Below are 19,749 nucleotides of genomic sequence, written 5' to 3'. Positions count from 1 at the left end.
ACATGATTAATCTAAGGTAATGATTTCAGCACACCATTTTCTCCACCAATCATGATCTTGTTTCAATCCTTGTTTCTACAACTTGATTATCCTACAAACTCATTAATAACTACACAATCTAAATCCTTCGACAACAAAACCTAAATTAGATGAAATTTAACATGAATCACAAACCCGTAAATGAGACAAAATTGGTGTGATTAGGTGTAGTGTTGTTGTTTAATTCCGATCTCCACCAGTAACAAGAGATGAAGCTGATAGACAACATTTCAATTCATTGATTTATTTCAGACCCTACACCTGATTGATAAAGTATAAGAGTATAGTTGAAACTCAAAAACACATTTTAACACAAGACACAACAAAAATACACAACCTAAAACTATGCTTACGATGACTCAGATACATCGAATCTATCAAGGGATCATAGTTTCCACGTGTAGGTTCTAGGTTCTCCCTGCACAAAAGTAGGGTCTCACTTCCGCTACGCCTCATACGCGTTGGATTGTAACTTCATTGACACTTAAACATTACCTAAGCCAAACAAAATACTAAACCCTATTCAACAAAACAAGCAATGAGCAAAAAAATCATTAAACCTACAAAGAAAAGAAAAAGATCATCGGGATAACATTAAGAGTAACGGAACAAAGTAAGACACGAATAATCATTCTCTTACTATGTTTTTTTTCTTAATGTTAGATGTAAAACCCCATCCCGGAATTTTAAAAATTGTTTTGGGTTTTAATGTGTGTGCCCGTGGGACCCACGTGTTTTAGTCTTGTTCCCCCGGGGCCCAAGTACATCTCCCTCTCTTTCTTCCCTTTTCCCGTGCACCCTACACCTCTCTCAAAGCTCTCTTTGTCTCACGGTTCCCTCCCTCTCCCTCGCTGCACCCTCCCCTTCCTCGAGCTTCACACGACACACATACGTACACACGGACAACAACCACTCACCACCGGTCCACCACCTGGACCTTGTTACCACGAAGCTCGGACCAATTACCCTGAAGCTCGACAGTGGCGGATGCCACTGTTCATTGTCTCCCCGACTTGCATCGTTGTAGGTGAGCTTCGAAGACCCTTTTAACTTTCCCCTTTGGTCCCATATTTCAATTTTGATCGTGTGGGTGTGTATTGGACGACAAAACCACGAGGAAACAACTCGGAAGAGAAAAACCCAGATTCCGGCAAATACCCGTGGCTTTCAGGCCACTTTCCGGCCAACTCTGGCCACCACTCGCCTCGAAATTGGTATAGATCTCTTCCTTATCGTTTGGACTTCATTTTGGTGTATTAAATCGCATGTTTTGGTTAGAGCTCGAGGAATTTCTAGCCGAATTTCGGCTTTCTCTTTCAAATGGGTCCGGCGACCCACAATTAGAACTCGGGCCGGGCTTTCAAGCCCCAAAGCCCATTCAAACCAGGCCTTTGGGCCGAACAAAGTAAGGCCTTCGACCCGTTGAAAACTAAACCTTTTGTCCCTGTGCCGGGTTACTGAGCCCAAGCCCTTACAAAACCCAAAACCCCATTTTGAGGAATCGACCCAAAGTCTAGGCCCAGAATCGGCCTTTGACTTAGCCCCCTTTGACCTGACGAAATATTCTGTTGTTGACTTTTTGTTGACTTTTTTGAAAACTAACCGAGACCTTTCTCAAGGTAATTCGATGTTCTTAACCCATTTTTGATGTTCGTTTCCTCAAATTCAATTGTTATAATAGAGTTTTTTTTAATTGTACCCTTTATGTGCTTAGGTGCATTTATTGTGGCTATTCCGTCTTCATTAGTTTGCGTGGTTCTTCGGCAGCGATGTATCTGTGAGTGGACCTTTCTAAAATGCATGATTTAATAGTGAAAATGCATACATGAAAAGCATGATTTAATGATTACGTTTTGTAAAACGTTTTACGATATATTATGCTTACTTAGAATATGTTCAATTATCATATTTTTTATAGAACCTATGTTTTTGTAGGATATCTGATGGATGACGATATACTATTTAGAACATTTTTTCACACACTTCTTTATAGTATAGATGATGGATAACTGTATACTATGAAGATGCTTTTGAGATATATGTACTTGTGTTTAGAAAGACTATATCCAATGTTTTGTGCGTATCTAGTGGTCATTGTTTTGCCTGTTTGACAATGATCGTGTTGGGCGTAAGTTGGGCCTGTTTGGCAATGATATGTATATTGGCTTCATGCTAGGCGTAGGTTGGGCTTGTTTGGCAAATGAAGGAAGTGTTCTAAATGGTCTGTTTGGCAAATTAAGGGTTCTGATTGAATATATACTGATACTGATACCACTAGTTAGCACACTATATATAAAATATGTTTTGTGAAGGTTTTATAGCATGCTAAGATTTTCGGAAAACCTACTACTTATTATGATATTAGTTTTCATAAAACTTGGGAGTTAGTATGTTGATAACTGTTTCAATATATATATCAATTTGGTCCTCTCATGTTTGTTTTGCGTCCCCTTAAGGACTTATAATTGAGGCATACAATCCCGGCATCAAGGCACTCCCGCATCGGCATCTTCAATTCCTCTTGGTGTAGGACCCATCCTCTTATTCATTCAATTTTATATTATTTCTTTTTAATATTCTAGTTAGTTATATGCTCTGAACATGTTCTTCATTTGCATAACAATTATATTTAAACTTCTATTATTCTTATTCATATTTTTAGTTCTTAGCATTGCATTCAATAAATGTCTTTCGTCACCCTCGGATGTCCGCTAGCACATGACCATTCCGATGTCCCACGAACATCGGGATCGGGGTGTGTCATTAGAAATGTTGAGAATGAATCTCACATTGATGAGAGTAGAAACCTTACATGTACTTATAAGTAGTTGGGTCATACCCTAAATTACCAATTAGTTTTACGGTGGAATCTTAATTTTCTTCAAGAAGCTACAGCTCTGATGTGTAAAGTTCTTCCATCGCCGGCAATGGCATTTATTTAAGCAGGCTGATCCACAACTTTCAATACTAAGAGCATGTTCATATTTGTTTATTTTTAGGCAATGAATCGCTATGTTTTTCTAGAAACTCGCCTCCCGCCCCATTTATAGTAGCAGCATTCCGACACTGCGTACTAGTCCTTCTTGAACAGGACACACACCAGAATAAATCTGCAAGTCCCAATCTCTCTGCTGGTTTGGCTCAAAGCCCTTCAAACATTTGCAGCTGTTCAAGGATGTGAGATTGCAACTGGAGACCAAAACAAAGTACACTGCTTGGGAGCCTCAAACCATGTTAGTTGCTGAATCTGCCCTGAGACAGACATCAAACATCGAGATGCAATTTTATGATTACAACGTGAATAGGTGAAATAACTTTGATTCTCATTCGTAACATATCCATAATTGAACACGTAATTAAGCCTCAATTCAGGAACCAAGTTGAAGATTTCCGAACTTTCATTCCATGACCCGCTGGTCCAATATTGTTTACACCTATTCCACAATAAGATATCTCAATTGCCTTCATCTGGGGCTAGGGGCCAGCTCAAGAGAGTAGAGACCTGGTGCAGGATTCGAATCCAATTATTCTTGCAGGCCAAGCAGCCTTTCTGCTTGCCGAGAGCCCATCATCACCAGCCCATACTCTCGTCAATAAAAGTTGAGTTTAACATGATCAGTGCATCAAGTGTTCTAGTTATATTTTGCTTTTCAATGTTGAAAGAGGCATCAAGTTCGAATCCTCATCGATAAAAAAACTGATCGGGCACATAGTTTACTTATAGTTCTAGATGCCAAACTTGCATTCGGTAGATTCTATATGATGATTATCAAATTTTCTATTCCAACCATAGGAAAACCCATGTTATCAATTATGGATATACTAACGTAAAATCCTTTGTTCTAGACCAATTTTGTTTTTAGTTTTTGTCTTCTGAAAGTTTGAAGATGTAAAAAAAATCTCCTCTTTATTCATTTGATACAAATGATATTCCATTTTAAATTAATATAAATACGGTTGCACCAAGGGGTACGGCGGGAACATATCTAGAAGTATGGTTACACTCACATTTGCAATTAAAAAAATACAAAACATAAATTTAATATGCTGCTATTATAGGTTTAGTTTGGACGGGAAAAAACCATGAAACGCACAAACAGCTCGAGTAGTGTGTAATTGAACCTGAAATGTTTGTATAAACTGCTAGTTGTCGGGGTGTTTATTCTAATATACTATACTAAAAAATTCTCAACTGATTGCCAATCACTGCCCTTCCAATGCTTATCAACCTTCTCGCAAACTCATGGTGACTGCGTTTTGGGAAAAAATGGTAAGTGTTTCAGAAGAGCGAACATGACTAGAATTTCTTTGTGTTGAGAAAGCAGGTTGTTTGAAAAGTGGAAGAGATGTAGATTCATTGCCATAGGAGTGTAATCCCCCCTCCCAAAATTTAGTTTATAATTTTACTAAATTTTGGTTTTTATTTAAAAAATTATTTTTGGATCTTAATTGGAGAGCCCAAGAGGCCCACCCCTCTCCCAGCTCCCCTCTTACCCGTTTGCCAAGTGGCACCTCTCTCCTTCTCTCCTTCTCTCTTCTCTCTCTGGGTTCTCTCTTCACTCTCTACCCCGAAACCCTCTATGCAACTCCCTCATTCCCACCCCGAGAACTACACGGCAACATCACCCACAACATCTTCGCCACCACCGTGAGTTACTCTCCGGTGACCATACCACCTCGGACCCCCCCTCCTTCCTCTTCTCTCTCTGCGAGTACAAGGGCTGAGACCACCCACATAGTTTTCCGGCGAGTTTCTTGAATCTTCGGCCATGGTAAGCACCCTAGATCTCTTTAGTTGTTATCTTAGGTTATAGTAGGTTAATTTATGAACGTTGGGTGGTTTGAACGTAGAAACTGCACGATGAAGAACTACCCAGTTTTCCGGCGAGAATGTCGTGAGTTCCAAGTCCTTTTCCGACCACCTTCCGGCCACGGCTGGCCACGAGGAAGGTATATTTTGAATCTTTTCCTTCGTAACTTTATTTTGGCATAAAGGTTGATAAGGGTAGTCGAGCTTTGGGTTGACCAGAGCTTGGAAGCTCCGGCCTTCTCCTTCGTGAAGACCGGCTTCCTTTTTCCTTCGAAGCCAGGCCTCGGGGCCTTTCAACCCACAACCAAAACCGTTTGGACCTAAGACGCTCGGGCCACTTAGCTAAACTTAAAACCCACGGGCCTTTAGGCCCAACCCGCAACCAACCCAAACCCTTTAAGCCCCAAAGCCCGAACCCCTTTTATTTATTTATTTATTTTATTTGTTTTCTGGAACCAAAGGCCCTTGGGCCGTGTGAACCCAGGCCTTGCGGCCCAAATAACCCAAAACCCCTTTTAGGTCTTTGACCCAATCCATTAACCTTTATAACCTAGGCCTTTGGGCCTAGGACCTTTTGGCTCAAACCCACCAGCCCAACTGATGGAATATTCCGTCAGAGAATATTCTGTTAAGGAATATTCCGTTAGAGAATATTTCTAGAATATTTTTTTGTTATATTCCGTTACTCGGGACATTTCTTGGGTAATTTGACGTCCTGAATTCGTTTTTGACATTTATTTTTCCAAATTCAATCGTTTGAATATAGTTTTATTAATTGGACCCTTTATGTGCTTAGGTGCATGTATTACAGCGTTCTGTCTTCGTTAGTTTGCATGGCTCTTTGGTGGCCAAACATCTGTGAGTGGACTCCTTCTAAAAGACATGTTTTAATAGTAAAAATACATATATGAAAGACATGATTTAATGATTACGTTTTGTGAAACGTTTTACGATGTATTATGCTTAGAATATGTTGAATTATCATATTTTCTATAGAACCCATGTTGTAGGATATTTGATAATGTGGACTTACCCATCCACGACAATCCTTTGATAACAAGAAGTCCGAGTAACTTGGGGTGCAAATAATCAACTAAAAACACACTTGTTCTACATCTACTATACTGAGATAGCAGTGGAACGCCTAGCACTTAGTTAGTTTTAATTGTGAGCTTTAAGGCCTACACGTAAGGCCCCACAAAGGCACATTTCAGAACTAACTTTATCCTCTTCTTGTAGCACATCAACAAGTAAGAGCCCGACTGCACATCCGAAGTGTCAATCCCTTGGGGAGCTGTGTTGAGGTTCGAGGATCTTTCTCCAAAGAAATCTTTGCCCGAACACATGGTAAGCAAGAAAATTGAGAACCTGATAGTACAAAGCACCAGAAGCTTGGAGGCAACAAGGTGGCCATTGAAAGCTCTTGAAGCTCTAGCGAAGGACAAGATCGTCATTTGGGAAAAGTTGATCAGAATTGAGAGGCTGATCAAGTGAGAAGAGAAAAAAGGCAAGGATATAGTTGAAACTCAAAACCAGCATTTCAACACCACAAAAAAAAAAAAAAAAAAAAAAAAACATAAACACAAATCCTAGAACTATGATTACAATGCCTCATTTACATCGTTTCTATCAAGCGATCGTAGTTTCCACAAGTAGGTTCTCCCTGCACAAAAAACAGGTTCTCACTTCCGCTACGCCTCAAACACGTTGAATTGTAACATCATTGACACCTAAAAATTCAATAAACTGGACTGGCCTTCAGAAAATGATACTTCGTTGAAATATAACCAAAACCAAAAAAGAATGTGTCTTTATATACTATGATAGAAAATATTTGAGCCTAACTCATTTTCTGGTCTTGCATTTTCTCAAAAGCCAAACAAATCGAAAAGAAAATAACACGGTAAGCAAGAAAATTGAGAACCTAATAGTATAGAGAGCACCAAAAGCTTGGAGGCAACAGGGTGGCCATTGAAAGCTCTTCAAGCTCTGGTGAAGAAGGAACAAGATCATCATTTGGGAAAAGTTGACCAGAATTGAGATGCTGATCAAGGGACAAGATCGGCCAGCACATGCTTACCATGGTCTTTTGAAGAATATCAAGGTCGAGCGTGTCAAATAACCTATGAACACTTGTATCCTTATAACATAACAATTTAATACATTTAAAGTTTATTTAAAAAATAAAAAAAACAAGACCTGCACTGTTCCCAAAACTTGCTTTCTAGTCTCAAGATCCCAAGACGCCCCCATCTCCTCCTGACTTCCCCCTACAATTGTTACCAGCAAAATCATAAACAAAGGTCGATGATGGCAAAATATTAAACCACCCACGTCCATCGTCGCCTGTGATTTCACCCGGGACGCTCCCTCTCTTTTCTCTCTTCCTCTTTTTCTTTCTCCTATCCTTTCTCGTTCTCTCCCCCTCTTATTTCGACATGGAACCAAAGGGATAGTTGGCCGGACCTTTTGGTTTGCCGTCTATCTCCTCCCTCCCCCACCCTCTTGTGGGCCTCCGTATACTGTGAGCCGCACACGAGCGAGCTCGAACAAAATATTTCAGAGCTAAATCCAATGTGGAAGATCAGAAAATCAAAACCCAGAAAACATAAAATTATGAAAATAAATTTGTAATATTTTTTTTGAAAAGAAGCCAAATTTGTAATATTTTAAAAAAAAAATGCCATTTTTCAAATCCTTCTGTATGTTCTTCTCCCCACAAACCCTTCAAATTTGGTCCTTCTCTACCTCCTCCCCTTTTATCTCTTGGATTTTAATTAGCATTTTTTTTCTTCTGGGTTTTGTTGTTTTTAGTGATGTAGGTTGAAGAGTTTATGCATTTTCCGGGAAACTAAGCGTCTAGGCGTATTTCAAAGCTCAAATAGGTTATTGGTGGGAAAACCACTTGTCATGATGAGGTGTGTGTTCTAGTCATATGAGAAAATTTCTCTAGTCATATGAAATAATTCTAGTACCACTTAGTCCATGTCAAGCCAATCCAGCTTAGTCATTTAAGCAAATCTAATCTAAGATAGTCCGGTGCAACAACCGCACCCTATATAAAGACTGAAGTGCTATTAGCGACTGGACCATTCATATCGTAAATTGATATGAATGTTTGATGACTGAAGACCAAAAGAAAAGAGAAAGAATATGAGTTTACAAGTTGTCCAAAGCCAATCGATCACAAGTTGTCCAAAGTCAATCGATCGAAAACAGGTAAGAGAATCAACAATCATATGAGGAATGCTAAACAGTTTTCTTTTAATTTCCCCTTTGGTTTTCACGCTTTCTTCTCACAAAAGGAAACAAATATGAGAGGAACTCAAAAGAAGATGTTGTGCCTTGGCTGATTATCTTCACCAACATACAAACCCACAGTTGAATAGTTTAAAATACAAGAAATAAAGACACCGAGAAATTTATGAGGTTCGGCAAAAACCTGCCTACGTCCTCGGAGAGATATTGCTCTTCACTATAAGAAAAACAGTACAAGTTACACATGAGTTAAATCGACATAACCCAATCCCATATCCCTTGTACACCCACTCAAAGAATTTTCCCAAGAGCCTCACTCTACCCCAAGAGTTTTTTCACAATAGACCTTTCACTCTAGCTCTCTTGATTTCTCTCACCCGTGCCCATGGTAGAGCCAAATGCTCTCACCATCTCTTTGGATGCTTTCCTTAATCCAAGTCTTCTCCCTCGGCAAGCATTTAAATAAAAATCAGCCCCTTTTCTTCTCCTCATTTCTTCCACCCGAAAGCCAAATAATTATGGCTTTGAAAAAGCCACAAAACAAGGAACAAATCAAGCCACAAAATAAGGAACAAATCAAGCCACAAAACAAGGAAACATAATCCTCATCATGATGTTCCCTCATCAATATTGTTTTGTTTCCTAGCCTAATTTGGCCACTATCCAACAATCTCCACCTTGGCCAAATTCGAAAACATCACAGAGACTCGAATCAACACTCACCATAAGCACCCAAAGTACAAACTAAGGACAACGGTAACTAAATCAAATTCCCCAAACTTTCTGGTACTCATAATGATCTCCACCTCGACTCAAACTATACCAAAGTCCATTGACCTTACGTACCAGCATGCACACTCTGAATCAACCTTGTTGGTCCTGTTCCGATTCAGTCACTGCCAATGCATGTGCAGCTACTGCAAGAAAAAAAAACATTTAGCTTCAGACAGGATCTCGACACATCCTCGTCTCCTCCAGCAGGTTTTCCTCCTCTTCATTGTCTGCAACTTGGAAACTTGTCAGTGCACCCATTTCCAGCAACACCCATCGAGCCAGACAAACATTTCTCACACTTTTCATTCTTCAGGACCATCTCATCACCTGTGAATCCCATAGCTCCACCTGCTGCAAAACCCCTGCAACACTTGAGACTATACATCACCAGGAGATGTGTTGCTTCGAGTACCTAGAGGGCATACTCGAAGTCTTCCGCCACAAAATTGCTGCTACCTGGACCAAGATCATCCTTTCTTTTTCTCAAAGGACAATTTATCTTTTTATGCCCGAATTCTTTGCAGTCATAGCATTGTGGTCCCTTGCCTTTGGAGCTTGATTTGAACCTGCTGTCTCTCTCAAATCCTCCTCCCAATTTTCTTTCATGATTCCAACCTTGAACAGCTAAAGCAGTCTCGTGCCCACCATCAACAATGGTCTTCCTCTTTTGTGTATCATAAGACACCAAAGAAGCCTGCACCTGCTCCAAACTTACTGTATCTTTTCCATGCAATAAGGTTGTCACAAGATTCTCATACGAATCTGGAAGTGAGGTAAGAAGTAAGAGAGCTTTATCTTCTTCCTCAACCTTAACATCAACTTTCCTCAATTGATCCAAGTATCCATTGAACACATTCATGTGGTCCATGAGATTCCCGCCTTCATCCATCTTCAGCTTGTACAGCTTCCTCTTCATATGTAACTTGTTGGTCAAACTCTTAGCAATATAGAGTTTTTCCAACTTCTCCTACAGTGCAGGCGCAGAATCTTCATCCATAACATTGTTGATAATGTTATCAGCTATGCAGTGTCGAATCGTGCTAACACAATGCGACTCCAGCTCCTCCTACTGGTCATCTGTCATTTCTTTAGGCTTCCCATCTTTTCCCTTCAAAGCTCTAACCAAGCCTTGTTGAGTCAAGACATCCTTTACTCTCATCTGCCAGAGAGTAAAACTGCCCTTCCCATTAAACTTCTCAACTAAAAACGACATGTTTGTAGTCATCATGGTGAATAATAAATCTGAACCTTCAATGAACCAAAGCTTCCAACAAAGCTCTGATACCAATTGTTGTGCCTTGGCTGATTATCTTCACCAACATACAAACCCACAGTTGAATAGTTTAAAATACAAGAAATAAAGACACCGAGAAATTTACGAGGTTCGGCAAAAACCTGCCTGCGTCCTCGGAGAGATATTGCTCTTCACTATGAGAAAAACAGTACAAGTTACACATGAGTTAAATCGACATAACCCAATCTCATATCCCTTGTACACCCACTCACAGAATTTTCCCAAGAGCCTCACTCTACCCCAAGAGTTCTTTCACAAGAGACATTTCACTCTAGCTCTCTTGATTTCTCTCACCCGTGCCCATGGTAGAGCCAAATGCTCTCACCATCTCTTTGGATGCTTTCCTTAATCCAAGTCTTCTCCCTCGGCAAGCATTTAAATAAAAATCAGCCCCTTTTCTTCTCCTCCTTTCTTCCACCCGAAAGCCAAATAATTATGGCTTTGAAAAAACCACAAAACAAGGAACAAATCAAACCACAAAATAAGGAACAAAACAAGCCACAAAACAAGGAAACATAATCCTCATCATGATGTTCCCTCATCAATATTGTTTTGTTTCCTAGTCTAATTTGGCCACTATCCAACAGAAGAAACTTGAAGCACAAAAACTAAGCCCCAAAACGGACACATTTTATATGTACGTCTTCCATATATATACCATACTCATGTTGTCTCTCTCAAACACAAGTTTAAACCTGATTATTTTTTTTTTTTTTTTTTTTTTTTTTTTTTTGCTTTGTGTTTTTGGGCTCGTCCCGATAAAGAATCAGCAGAATCATGGGTTTCAAGGATGTGGAGAACAATAATGCCGAAACTGGCAGCGGAGCTTTTTTTGAGATTAAACTGATGTCCTTACTGGTGCTAATTGTAACCAAACTGATTCTTACATTGGTGGTAATCGGACTCAAATTGATGATATTAACGCCGTTAGAATGGTGCATTCGTTGGTTGATCAACACTCTTACCTTGGTTTGTTTTGTTGTTGTAGCTTGTAAGTGAAACTATCCAAGGTCCTCAAATTTTCCAGATCGAAGTGATATTCACAAACTGTTTGTTTAATTGATTTATTATTGACTTGATCTGCAGGGTGCATTCAGTTCCTCTATAGTTTGAGCAGACTGGTGCTTGTGTTTCAGCTCGACAAGGAGAATGTTGATGTTCGAATCCATTTATTCTTGCAGGCCAAGCAGCCCCTCTGCTTGCCGAGAGACCATCATCTCCAGCCCATACTCTCGTCAATAAAACTTAAATTTAACATGATCAGGCGCATTCAGTGTTCTAGTGATATTTTGCTTTTTAATGTTGAAAGAGGCATCAAGTTCAAATCCTCATCGATAAAAAGACTGATCGAGCACATAGTTTACTTGTAGTTCTAGTTGCCAAACTTGCATTCGGTAGATTCTATAAGATGTTTGTCAAATTTTCAATTCCAACCATAGGAAAACCCATGTTGTCAATTATGAATATACGAATGTAAAATCCTTTGTTCTAGACCAATTTTGTTTTTAGTTTTTGTCTTCTGAAAGTTGGAAGATGTAAAAAAATCTGCTCTTTATTCTTTTGATACAAGTGACAATTCATTTTAAATTAATATGAATATGGTTGCACCAAGGGGTGCGCGTGAGAACATATCCAAAAGTATGGTTACACCCACATTTGCAGTCGAAAAATACATAACATAAATTTAATCTGCTGCTATTATAGGTTTAGTTTGGATGGGCAAAAACCATAAGACACACAAACAACTTAGGTAATGTGTAATTGAACTTGAAGTGTTTGTATAAAACTGCTAGTTGTCGGGGTGTTTATTCTAATATACTATACTATTTTCTCAATTGCTTGTCAGTCACTGCTCTTCCAATGCCTATCGACCTTCTAGCAAACTCTTGGTGACTGAGTTGTGAGAAAAAATGGTAGGCATTTCAGAAGGGCGAACAATATTGGAATTTCTGTGTGTTGAAAAGGCAGGTTCTTTGGAAGGCGGAAGAGATGTAGATTCATTGCCTTGCAACATAAGAATTACTGAAGACATTGTTGGTCGATCAGCTGGAGCTTCTTGAACGCACAAAAACCCTACATGGATACACTTTAAAGCTTCATCGAGGCGACAAGTTTCCCTTACTGATTCATCAATCACCTCCATTCCTCTTCCATCTTTCCACAACTCCCATGCCTAATTAAAATGGTGAACTTACAGTCATTTGCGAATTTGAAAGGCTTAAAGATGGGATGACCATGAGTTTTAGAATAATTTTTCAGTACTTACCCATCCAGCAAGAGTTGGTGAATGTTCAAAGCGATAAAAAGCAGCATTCTTCGTTCCGCTTACAATCTCCAACAACAACACTCTGAAGCTGAATACATCTAATTTCTCAGAGAAATGACCATATCTCGCATACTCGGGTGACATGTAGCCGCTGCGCATGAATTGACAATATGTAGAGAAGTAAGCAATAGAACATTACTTGAATGAAAACATGTCCCAGATATATGTAGACTTACTATGTGCCAACAACCCTATTTGTATTTGCTTCAGTCTGATTTATCTCGAAAATCCTTGCCATTCCAAAGTCTGAAATTTTCGGATTCAAGGCTCCATCCAACAATATGTTACTTGCTTTTAGGTCCCTGTGGATGATTTTCAATCTCGAGTACTTGTGGATATAAAGTACTCCTTGAGCGATGCCTTCTATAATTCGAAAACGTCTTCCCCAATTTAATTCAATTTTTTCAGATGCATCTGATTGGACAAAACACGAAGAAAGATGAGCAAGTGTTTTTCTTTTCATTTTAGAAAAAATGTTGGACACAGTGCATAATATGCATCTTGCAGTACATGACATTTGCACACAAGGAAAATAATTTGCAAAAACAAAGAATTAATAAGTCATTAGAGTGTATTTACCAAATAAAAGTTTGTCTAAGCTCCGATTGGGCATGTACTCGTAGATCAATATCATTTCCTCATCTTCAAGACAGCAACCCAAGAGCCTAACGAGATTGGTATGTTGGAGCTTGGCAATAAGTTTTAACTCATTCATGAACTCCTGGTGTCCTTGGCCTGACTTTCTTGATAACCTTTTAATGGCTACTTCTTGATTTTCAGCCAGAATTCCCTGTACAGAGGAAGAAAAGCGCACAATAGAAAATATTTTTTGAAGTTCAAAGAAAAAAAGAAAAATCATATTTTCGAAAGGGGGAATGATTTTTGCACAGCCTTTTTCTCCTGCACACTCCTATTCATTTTTGTCCTTTAATTCTCCTTGGATATTTGTTTAGGTCAGAAATAAAGAAAAGTGTTCAGGAGAAGAGAAATGTACTTGTATTTAAAGCACATGGTGGAAGTGTCACCTTGTAAACAGGGCCAAATCCTCCCTCCCCGAGTTTATTAGATTCAGCAAAGTTGTTTGTAGCAGCTACTACAGCCCTTAAACCGAAGATCGGTAGTTCTGCACCATCCTTTCCACCTCCACCTCCAACATCAAATTTACTTTTACTCTCATTATGGTTCTTCTTATGCTCTCTGTTTTAGTCATAGTGTTAGAACACATCTGAGAGAAAAAGACAGAGAGAGGTGAGATCGAGTGGTAGCAGTACCTTTTCTTTCCCAAAGTTTTCTTCCATAAGAAACAGCCAAAAACGACAACAATTAAACCAGTGATTGTTGAGACGATTGCAATCAAAAGGGACGGCTTAATTACACCTGCAAAGAGACGAAAAAGATTTTGTTGACAACATCAAGATAATGGCGCCAAAATAATGATCACTAATTGCGACACGAATAATCTTTCTATTATTACTATTATTACGTTTTTCCTTGATGTCAGAAGCTGCAGCTCTGATGTATAAAGTTCTTCCATCACCGCCATTTGCTTCAAATTCATGCAGATTCAATACATCTCCATGCCAGATTGAACATCCATTGTCATTGTCATGGCCATAAGCAGTGCACTGGCATTCATTTAAGCAGGCTGATCTACAACTTTCGATACTAAGAGCACCTTCATATTGTCTATTATCAGGCAATGACTCGCTATTTACTTTTAGAAACCCGTCTCCCGTAGCATTCCCACACTTCACACTGGTTCTTCTTGAACATCCACCGGAATAAATCTGCAAGTCCCAATCACTCTGCCGGTTTGGCACAAAGCCCTTCAAACATTTGCAGTAGTTCAAGGGTGTGGGTTTGCAACTGGAGAAAGCCCCACAAGAAGCATAAACAGCACACTGTCTTGGTTGAGACCAAAACAATTCCCACTGCTTGGAATTCTCCATCCTTAGCAGCTGAATCTGTCCCGAGGCAGACATCGAGCCTCGATATGCAATTTTAGGATTGTTGGGAGAATATGTGAGATAACTTTCGTTCTCATTCGTAACATAACTATAATTGAAGATATTAAGGGCCCAGTTATTAAATTGCTTCATTTCAGGAACCAGGTTGAAAATATGTGAACTTCCATCCCATGGTCCGCTGGTCCAATACTGTTTAGACCTATTCCACAGTAAGATATACGAATTGCTTTCATCCGGGGCTAGCTTAAAAGAGTAAAGACCTGGTGCAGGATCCTCCAAACTCTTCCATGAAGTGAGAATTTGGGTATGATTGGTAATTTTGTTGAATCCAAGTTTACCTCCTGGTAGCAAAGTATGGGTTGGATGATCAAAGCTTTGCCATAAGGGCTCCGATGTATTATTACTAGAGCCTGCTATCAAGACAAGGTTTCCGCTATCCAAAAGAACTGCTTGTACAGAACCAGAACTGGTGGTGGAGTTTAAATCTGTTGACCAAACCGGGATTTTGGACATATTCAAGAGAACTAAATTACCATCTAAGATGCTCAACACCGAAGAAAATCTATCAGATACTGGTATTTCCCTATTTGCTACCCAAACAACGGTACTCTCAGATACCACTTGCTTGGAGTACCATATGCCTATATAGTAGTTTGAAAGCTGACCTGGTTTGAAGAAACCTAGCTCAAACATCCCACCTGCAGAGACAATGGTTTGATCGCCCGAGAGAGATTGGTTTTCGCTGATGGTGTCAGCTGCAAGGGAAACATGGAACTCGAGAAAAGCACATAGTAAAATAACGGAGAACACGAACTTTGAGTTTGGTTTGGTATTCATGTCTGCACAAAGAATTCAGCAGGCAGACAAAGATTTACCGTATTCTTGTTGCTGGAACTTAACCTATATGCCCTTTTTGTGGTGATCATTGCGAGTCAACTAAGTCAACTATTCAACCCTTCACATTTGAACAAAGTCTTTGTAGAAAATTCAATGTATGGAAAGGGCTAGAACATTGTTCGTCTTTTCTATAAACAAAGTATTTGTAGAAAATGTTAAGAATGAATCTCACATGTTAAAGAAATCAACTCCATCTCATTAAAGGACCTACACAAATCTAGAATAAAGAATTCTAGAACATTCACTAAGGTTGGTTAGCTAGATTATCCAAGTTAAAGTAGTACTTTGTAGAAATGACTAGAATGTTGTTTCTTAAGTTGGTGGAAGAGTCTAGAAGAATGGTGAGGTTTCCACCAACATGCAAGATTAGTGTAGATAATTCTAACTTAGGAAGTTAGTGGAATTATCTAGATATTTCTAGCATGGTGTGTCCATGCTTCTCCAAAGTTCCATCCATGCCTATAAAAGGAGAAGGCATCCACACCATATGTATCAACAAATCAACAAGCAACCAACCAAGTAAGCTTGTAAGCAAACAAGCAAGTGAGAGTGAGAAGAAAGAATAGTCTTGTAAGAGTGTGAGTGCTCTAGAGTTTGTCTCTAGAAAGTGAGTGAGTGTCATAGCTTCTCAAGAGTGTCTTTGATAGTTTGTGTTGTAATATTTTGTTTGTGTAATACAAGTAATTTGTTTACTTGTATTGTCTCTCCAACACTTGTGTTAGAGTTGTGTACTCTAAGTTTTTTCCCAACAATTGGTATCAGAGCGGTACGATTAAAGACCGTCTCTATTGAAGCTTTTGAGAATCGTGAGTAGTTTAGTACTTCGCAAGATTATTCGTTAATCTTGTTTGGCTTATCGAAGCTCTGCCGACACGATGGGAGATCTTCAAGTTGTTGGAGCAATCAAGAAGTTGAACAACAAAAATTACAGCACGTGGGCGACGTGTATAGAGTCTTACCTACAAGGCCAAGATCTTTAGGATGTCGTCGGCGGTAATGAAGTTACGCAGCCAGAAGAAGACACCAGCGGCGCTTTGAGGAAGTGGAAGATCAAGGCAGGTAAGGCCATGTTTGCCTTAAAAACTACAATTGAAGATGACATGTTAGAGCACATACGGAAGGCCAAGACACCAAAAGAAGCATGGGACACCTTCGCCACACTCTTTTCAAAGAGGAACGATACAAGACTGCAGCTTCTCGAGAACGAGTTGTTATCAGTGGCCCAAAGGGACATGACGATTGCGCAGTATTTCCACAAGGTAAAGTCTATTTGCCGTGAAATTTCTGAATTAGATCCTAGTGCTGCCATTGTAGAATCCAGGATAAAAAGAATAATTATCCATGGATTGAGACCCGAATATCGAGGCTTCGTTGCCGCTGTACAAGGATGGCCAACCCAATCATCACTTGTTGAGTTCGAGAATTTGCTTGCCGATCAAGAAGCTTTGGCAAAGCAAATGGGAGGGGTCTCGTTAAAAGGTGAGGAGGAAGCGCCCTACACCAAAAGTAAAGGCAGTTTTAAGCAGCATGCTGGTGGTGGATCTAAAAGAAATGGTGACAAGGAAAAAGGTCATCAAGGAGGAGGGAGTTCTCGGCTAGGGGGAGCTCCGAAGTATCATGGCAACCGTGGTCAGTCCCAGAATAATAAAAGATTTGAGGGCAAGTGTTACAATTGTGGAAAGAATGGCCACATGGCGAAGGATTGTGGTTCAAAAGGCCTGCAGAAAGTAACGTCGCCAACTCAGAAAAGAAAAGTGAAGATGATTGGGATGCCATAGCATATCTAGCTATGGATGAAGAATGGGATGCTGAAGCATCTTTTTGGTGGTGCTCAGAAAATGAAGTGTTGCCTGACTCAAGAGAGATTGAAGATATGTTGCAGGAGTAAATGGGAGACCAAGTTGCCCAAACCCAATCAAGTCCAGATGAGCCTAAAGATTTGCTTGCTGGAGACGATGTTGAGCAAGAAGGACCTAAGAGTCCTTGGCAAACAGGTGTGTACCAACAACCACAAGAAGTTAGACCTAGTGGAGTGGAAGTATCAACTCCACAAGCACAACTAAGAAGGTCAACAAGAGTACGAAAGTCAAATCCTAAATATGCCAATGCTGCCATAACTGATGGAGCACCAAAAGAACCTGAGGCGTTTAAAGAAGCATCACAGAATTCTGAATGGTGTAAAGCTAAGAGAAGAGGTCGATGCATTAAAGAAATATCAAATTTGGGATCCAGTGGCAAGGCTAAGAAATGTGAAACCCATCTCATACAAATGGGTGTTCAAGATGAAGCATTGTCAACCCAGTGTAGAGAGAAGAATGAGATGGTGTTGAGGGGGAGTGTTAAAGAAATCAACCCCATCTCATTAAAGGACCTACACAAATCTAGAATAAAGAATTCTAGAACATTCACTAAGGTTGGTTAGCTAGATTATCCAAGTTAAAGTAGTACTTTGTAGAAATTACTAGAATGTTGTTTCTTAAGTTGGTGGAAGAGTCTAGAAGAATGGTGAGGTTTCCACCAACATGCAAGATTAGTGTAGATAATTCTAACTTAGGAAGTTAGTGGAATTATCTAGATATCTCTAGCATGGTGTGTCCATGCTTCTCCAAGGTTCCATCTATGCCTATAAAAGGAGAAGGCATCCACACCATTTGTATCAACAAATCAACAAGCAACCAACCAAGTAAGCTTGTAAGCAAACAAGCAAGTGAGAGTGAGAAGAAAGAATAGTCTTGTAAGAGTGTGAGTGCTCTAGAGTTTGTCTCTAGAAAGTGAGTGAGTGTCATAGCTTCTCAAGAGTGTCTTTGATAGTTTGTGTTGTAATATTTTGTTTGTGTAATACAAGTAATTTGTTTACTTGTATTGTCTCTCCAACACTTGTGTTAGAGTTGTGTACTCTAAGTTTTTTCCCAACATCACATTGATGGAAGGAGGAACCTTGTATAGGCTTATAAGAGGTTGGGTTTTATAGTGGAACCTCAACTTTCTTCATGAGATCAGAGCATGTTGCCTCTCGTGTGAAAGTCTATGAGCCACATGTGCTCATGCGTCACCCAGTTGTTATCCACGTGTAAACTTGAAAATTGGTCATACTTGCGGGAACGTGTTGAGATTTGATGATGTGAGGAAATGTTTGTCCCACATCGGTGAGGGACATGTCGTGCTATGGGCTTATACGATCTTGGGCTACTCTCCATATTGTCATTTGGTTTTATGGTGGAACCCTAACTTTCTTCATGATATCAAAGCAGGTTGTCCCATGTGTGAACCCAAACGACCACATGTGCTCCACGTCACCTTGTTGTGTTGTCCACTTGTTAGGCTCGAAAAGTCGCCACACATGAAGGACCTCAACTTTCTTCAGAAAATTCAATATATGGAATGGGTTTGAACATTGTTCTTCCTCTGTCAAAACTTCTGGCAGTACTATCGTTCCGTTCTAATTCACCAATACTAGACAATATAAATAGTGTAAAACCTTGAGGCATCACATATCCAAAGCCCGTAAACAGATGGAGCTTCGAGTTAAGGATTAGGACACGTTCAAGTTAGATTGCTTCACCTGCAAGCTAATGTACCAAGCTAAGCACTAATGCTCACTACAAATTATGGGAAGAGATGGAGCTTCCGTTTAAGAGGTTTTGAGCTTAAATGTTGTTAATTATAATAAAATCTTTTCCAATCCACAACTAACAAAAATTAATCACAAAAACAAAGAAGGGTATGTTGAAAGTTTTCAAACTCCCATTACCACAGTTTACAACAACATTCATTTACAAGTACAAGTCTGTTTTTGGTCTGATTTTAATCAAAAGATTGTATAATCTGAACCCATCCATACTGTAACGACCCGTCTTCAAATATTACAATTTTTATAATTTTAATGCACGAATTTACAAAAATACCCTCCAAAGCAAAAACATTGACTTTTGTTGACTGCATTATCATGTCATGTAAGATTCATTCCCTTAAAGTAGTCTCGTAATACTCGTCGTTACAAATGCGTGCGTGCAAGCGTAAGTGAATTTAAAGCTAAACGAAGATTTTACGGGACTCGAAATAATAAGGGTATTTTGGTAATTTTACAATTGAAGATATTTCTCCATCATAGACCATTAGACCAACTCCAATGGTGGGCTAAAAGCCAAATTACCCCTCAAAATTTCCCCCCAAACGCACTCCAATCCAAGGGGAAATTTTGAGCTAAATGCTAAATGCTAAACCAATGCCAAATTCCCCCCGAAATTTAGCCCAGAAATCGGGGTGGACTCTACCCAATATTTATCGGAATTTAAATTTTTTTAGATTAAAATGTTCATAAAATTAATTTACGATAGTCTACATATTTATTTTTTTTTTAAATTTAATTTAACAAAAAAAAAGC

The 19,749-nt window shown here is 39.4% G+C and overlaps 2 protein-coding genes and 1 non-coding gene across 3 annotated transcripts; 1 reads left to right on the top strand and 2 right to left on the bottom strand.

The window, feature by feature from the left end:
* Nucleotides 1-202: 202 nt before the first annotated feature.
* Nucleotides 203-312, bottom strand: LOC137741241 (small nucleolar RNA snoR97). The gene has a single exon (XR_011069268.1). It is a non-coding gene; the product is annotated as a small nucleolar RNA snoR97 (small nucleolar RNA).
* An 11,399-nt stretch (nucleotides 313-11,711) lies between these two features.
* LOC137740127 (receptor-like serine/threonine-protein kinase SD1-8) lies at nucleotides 11,712-15,333 on the bottom strand. The gene is made up of 7 exons (XM_068479936.1): nucleotides 13,985-15,333; nucleotides 13,773-13,878; nucleotides 13,527-13,698; nucleotides 13,081-13,291; nucleotides 12,678-12,915; nucleotides 12,442-12,592; nucleotides 11,712-12,348 (listed from the first exon to the last, which is right to left on the bottom strand). The coding sequence occupies exons 1-7, from the start codon at nucleotides 15,303-15,305 to the stop codon at nucleotides 12,040-12,042; spliced, it is 2,508 nt and encodes an 835-aa protein (XP_068336037.1). The 5' UTR covers nucleotides 15,306-15,333; the 3' UTR covers nucleotides 11,712-12,039.
* A 1,099-nt stretch (nucleotides 15,334-16,432) lies between these two features.
* LOC137739433 (uncharacterized) lies at nucleotides 16,433-17,253 on the top strand. The gene is made up of 2 exons (XM_068478998.1): nucleotides 16,433-16,934; nucleotides 17,048-17,253. The coding sequence occupies exons 1-2, from the start codon at nucleotides 16,433-16,435 to the stop codon at nucleotides 17,251-17,253; spliced, it is 708 nt and encodes a 235-aa protein (XP_068335099.1).
* The last annotated feature ends 2,496 nt before the right edge of the window (nucleotides 17,254-19,749 follow it).

This window comes from Pyrus communis, chromosome 7 (assembly GCF_963583255.1).
Source record: "Pyrus communis chromosome 7, drPyrComm1.1, whole genome shotgun sequence".
Lineage (NCBI taxonomy): Eukaryota > Viridiplantae > Streptophyta > Magnoliopsida > Rosales > Rosaceae > Pyrus > Pyrus communis.
Note: the sequence above shows the minus strand (reverse complement) of the source record. Positions and strands in the feature narration are given on the sequence as shown.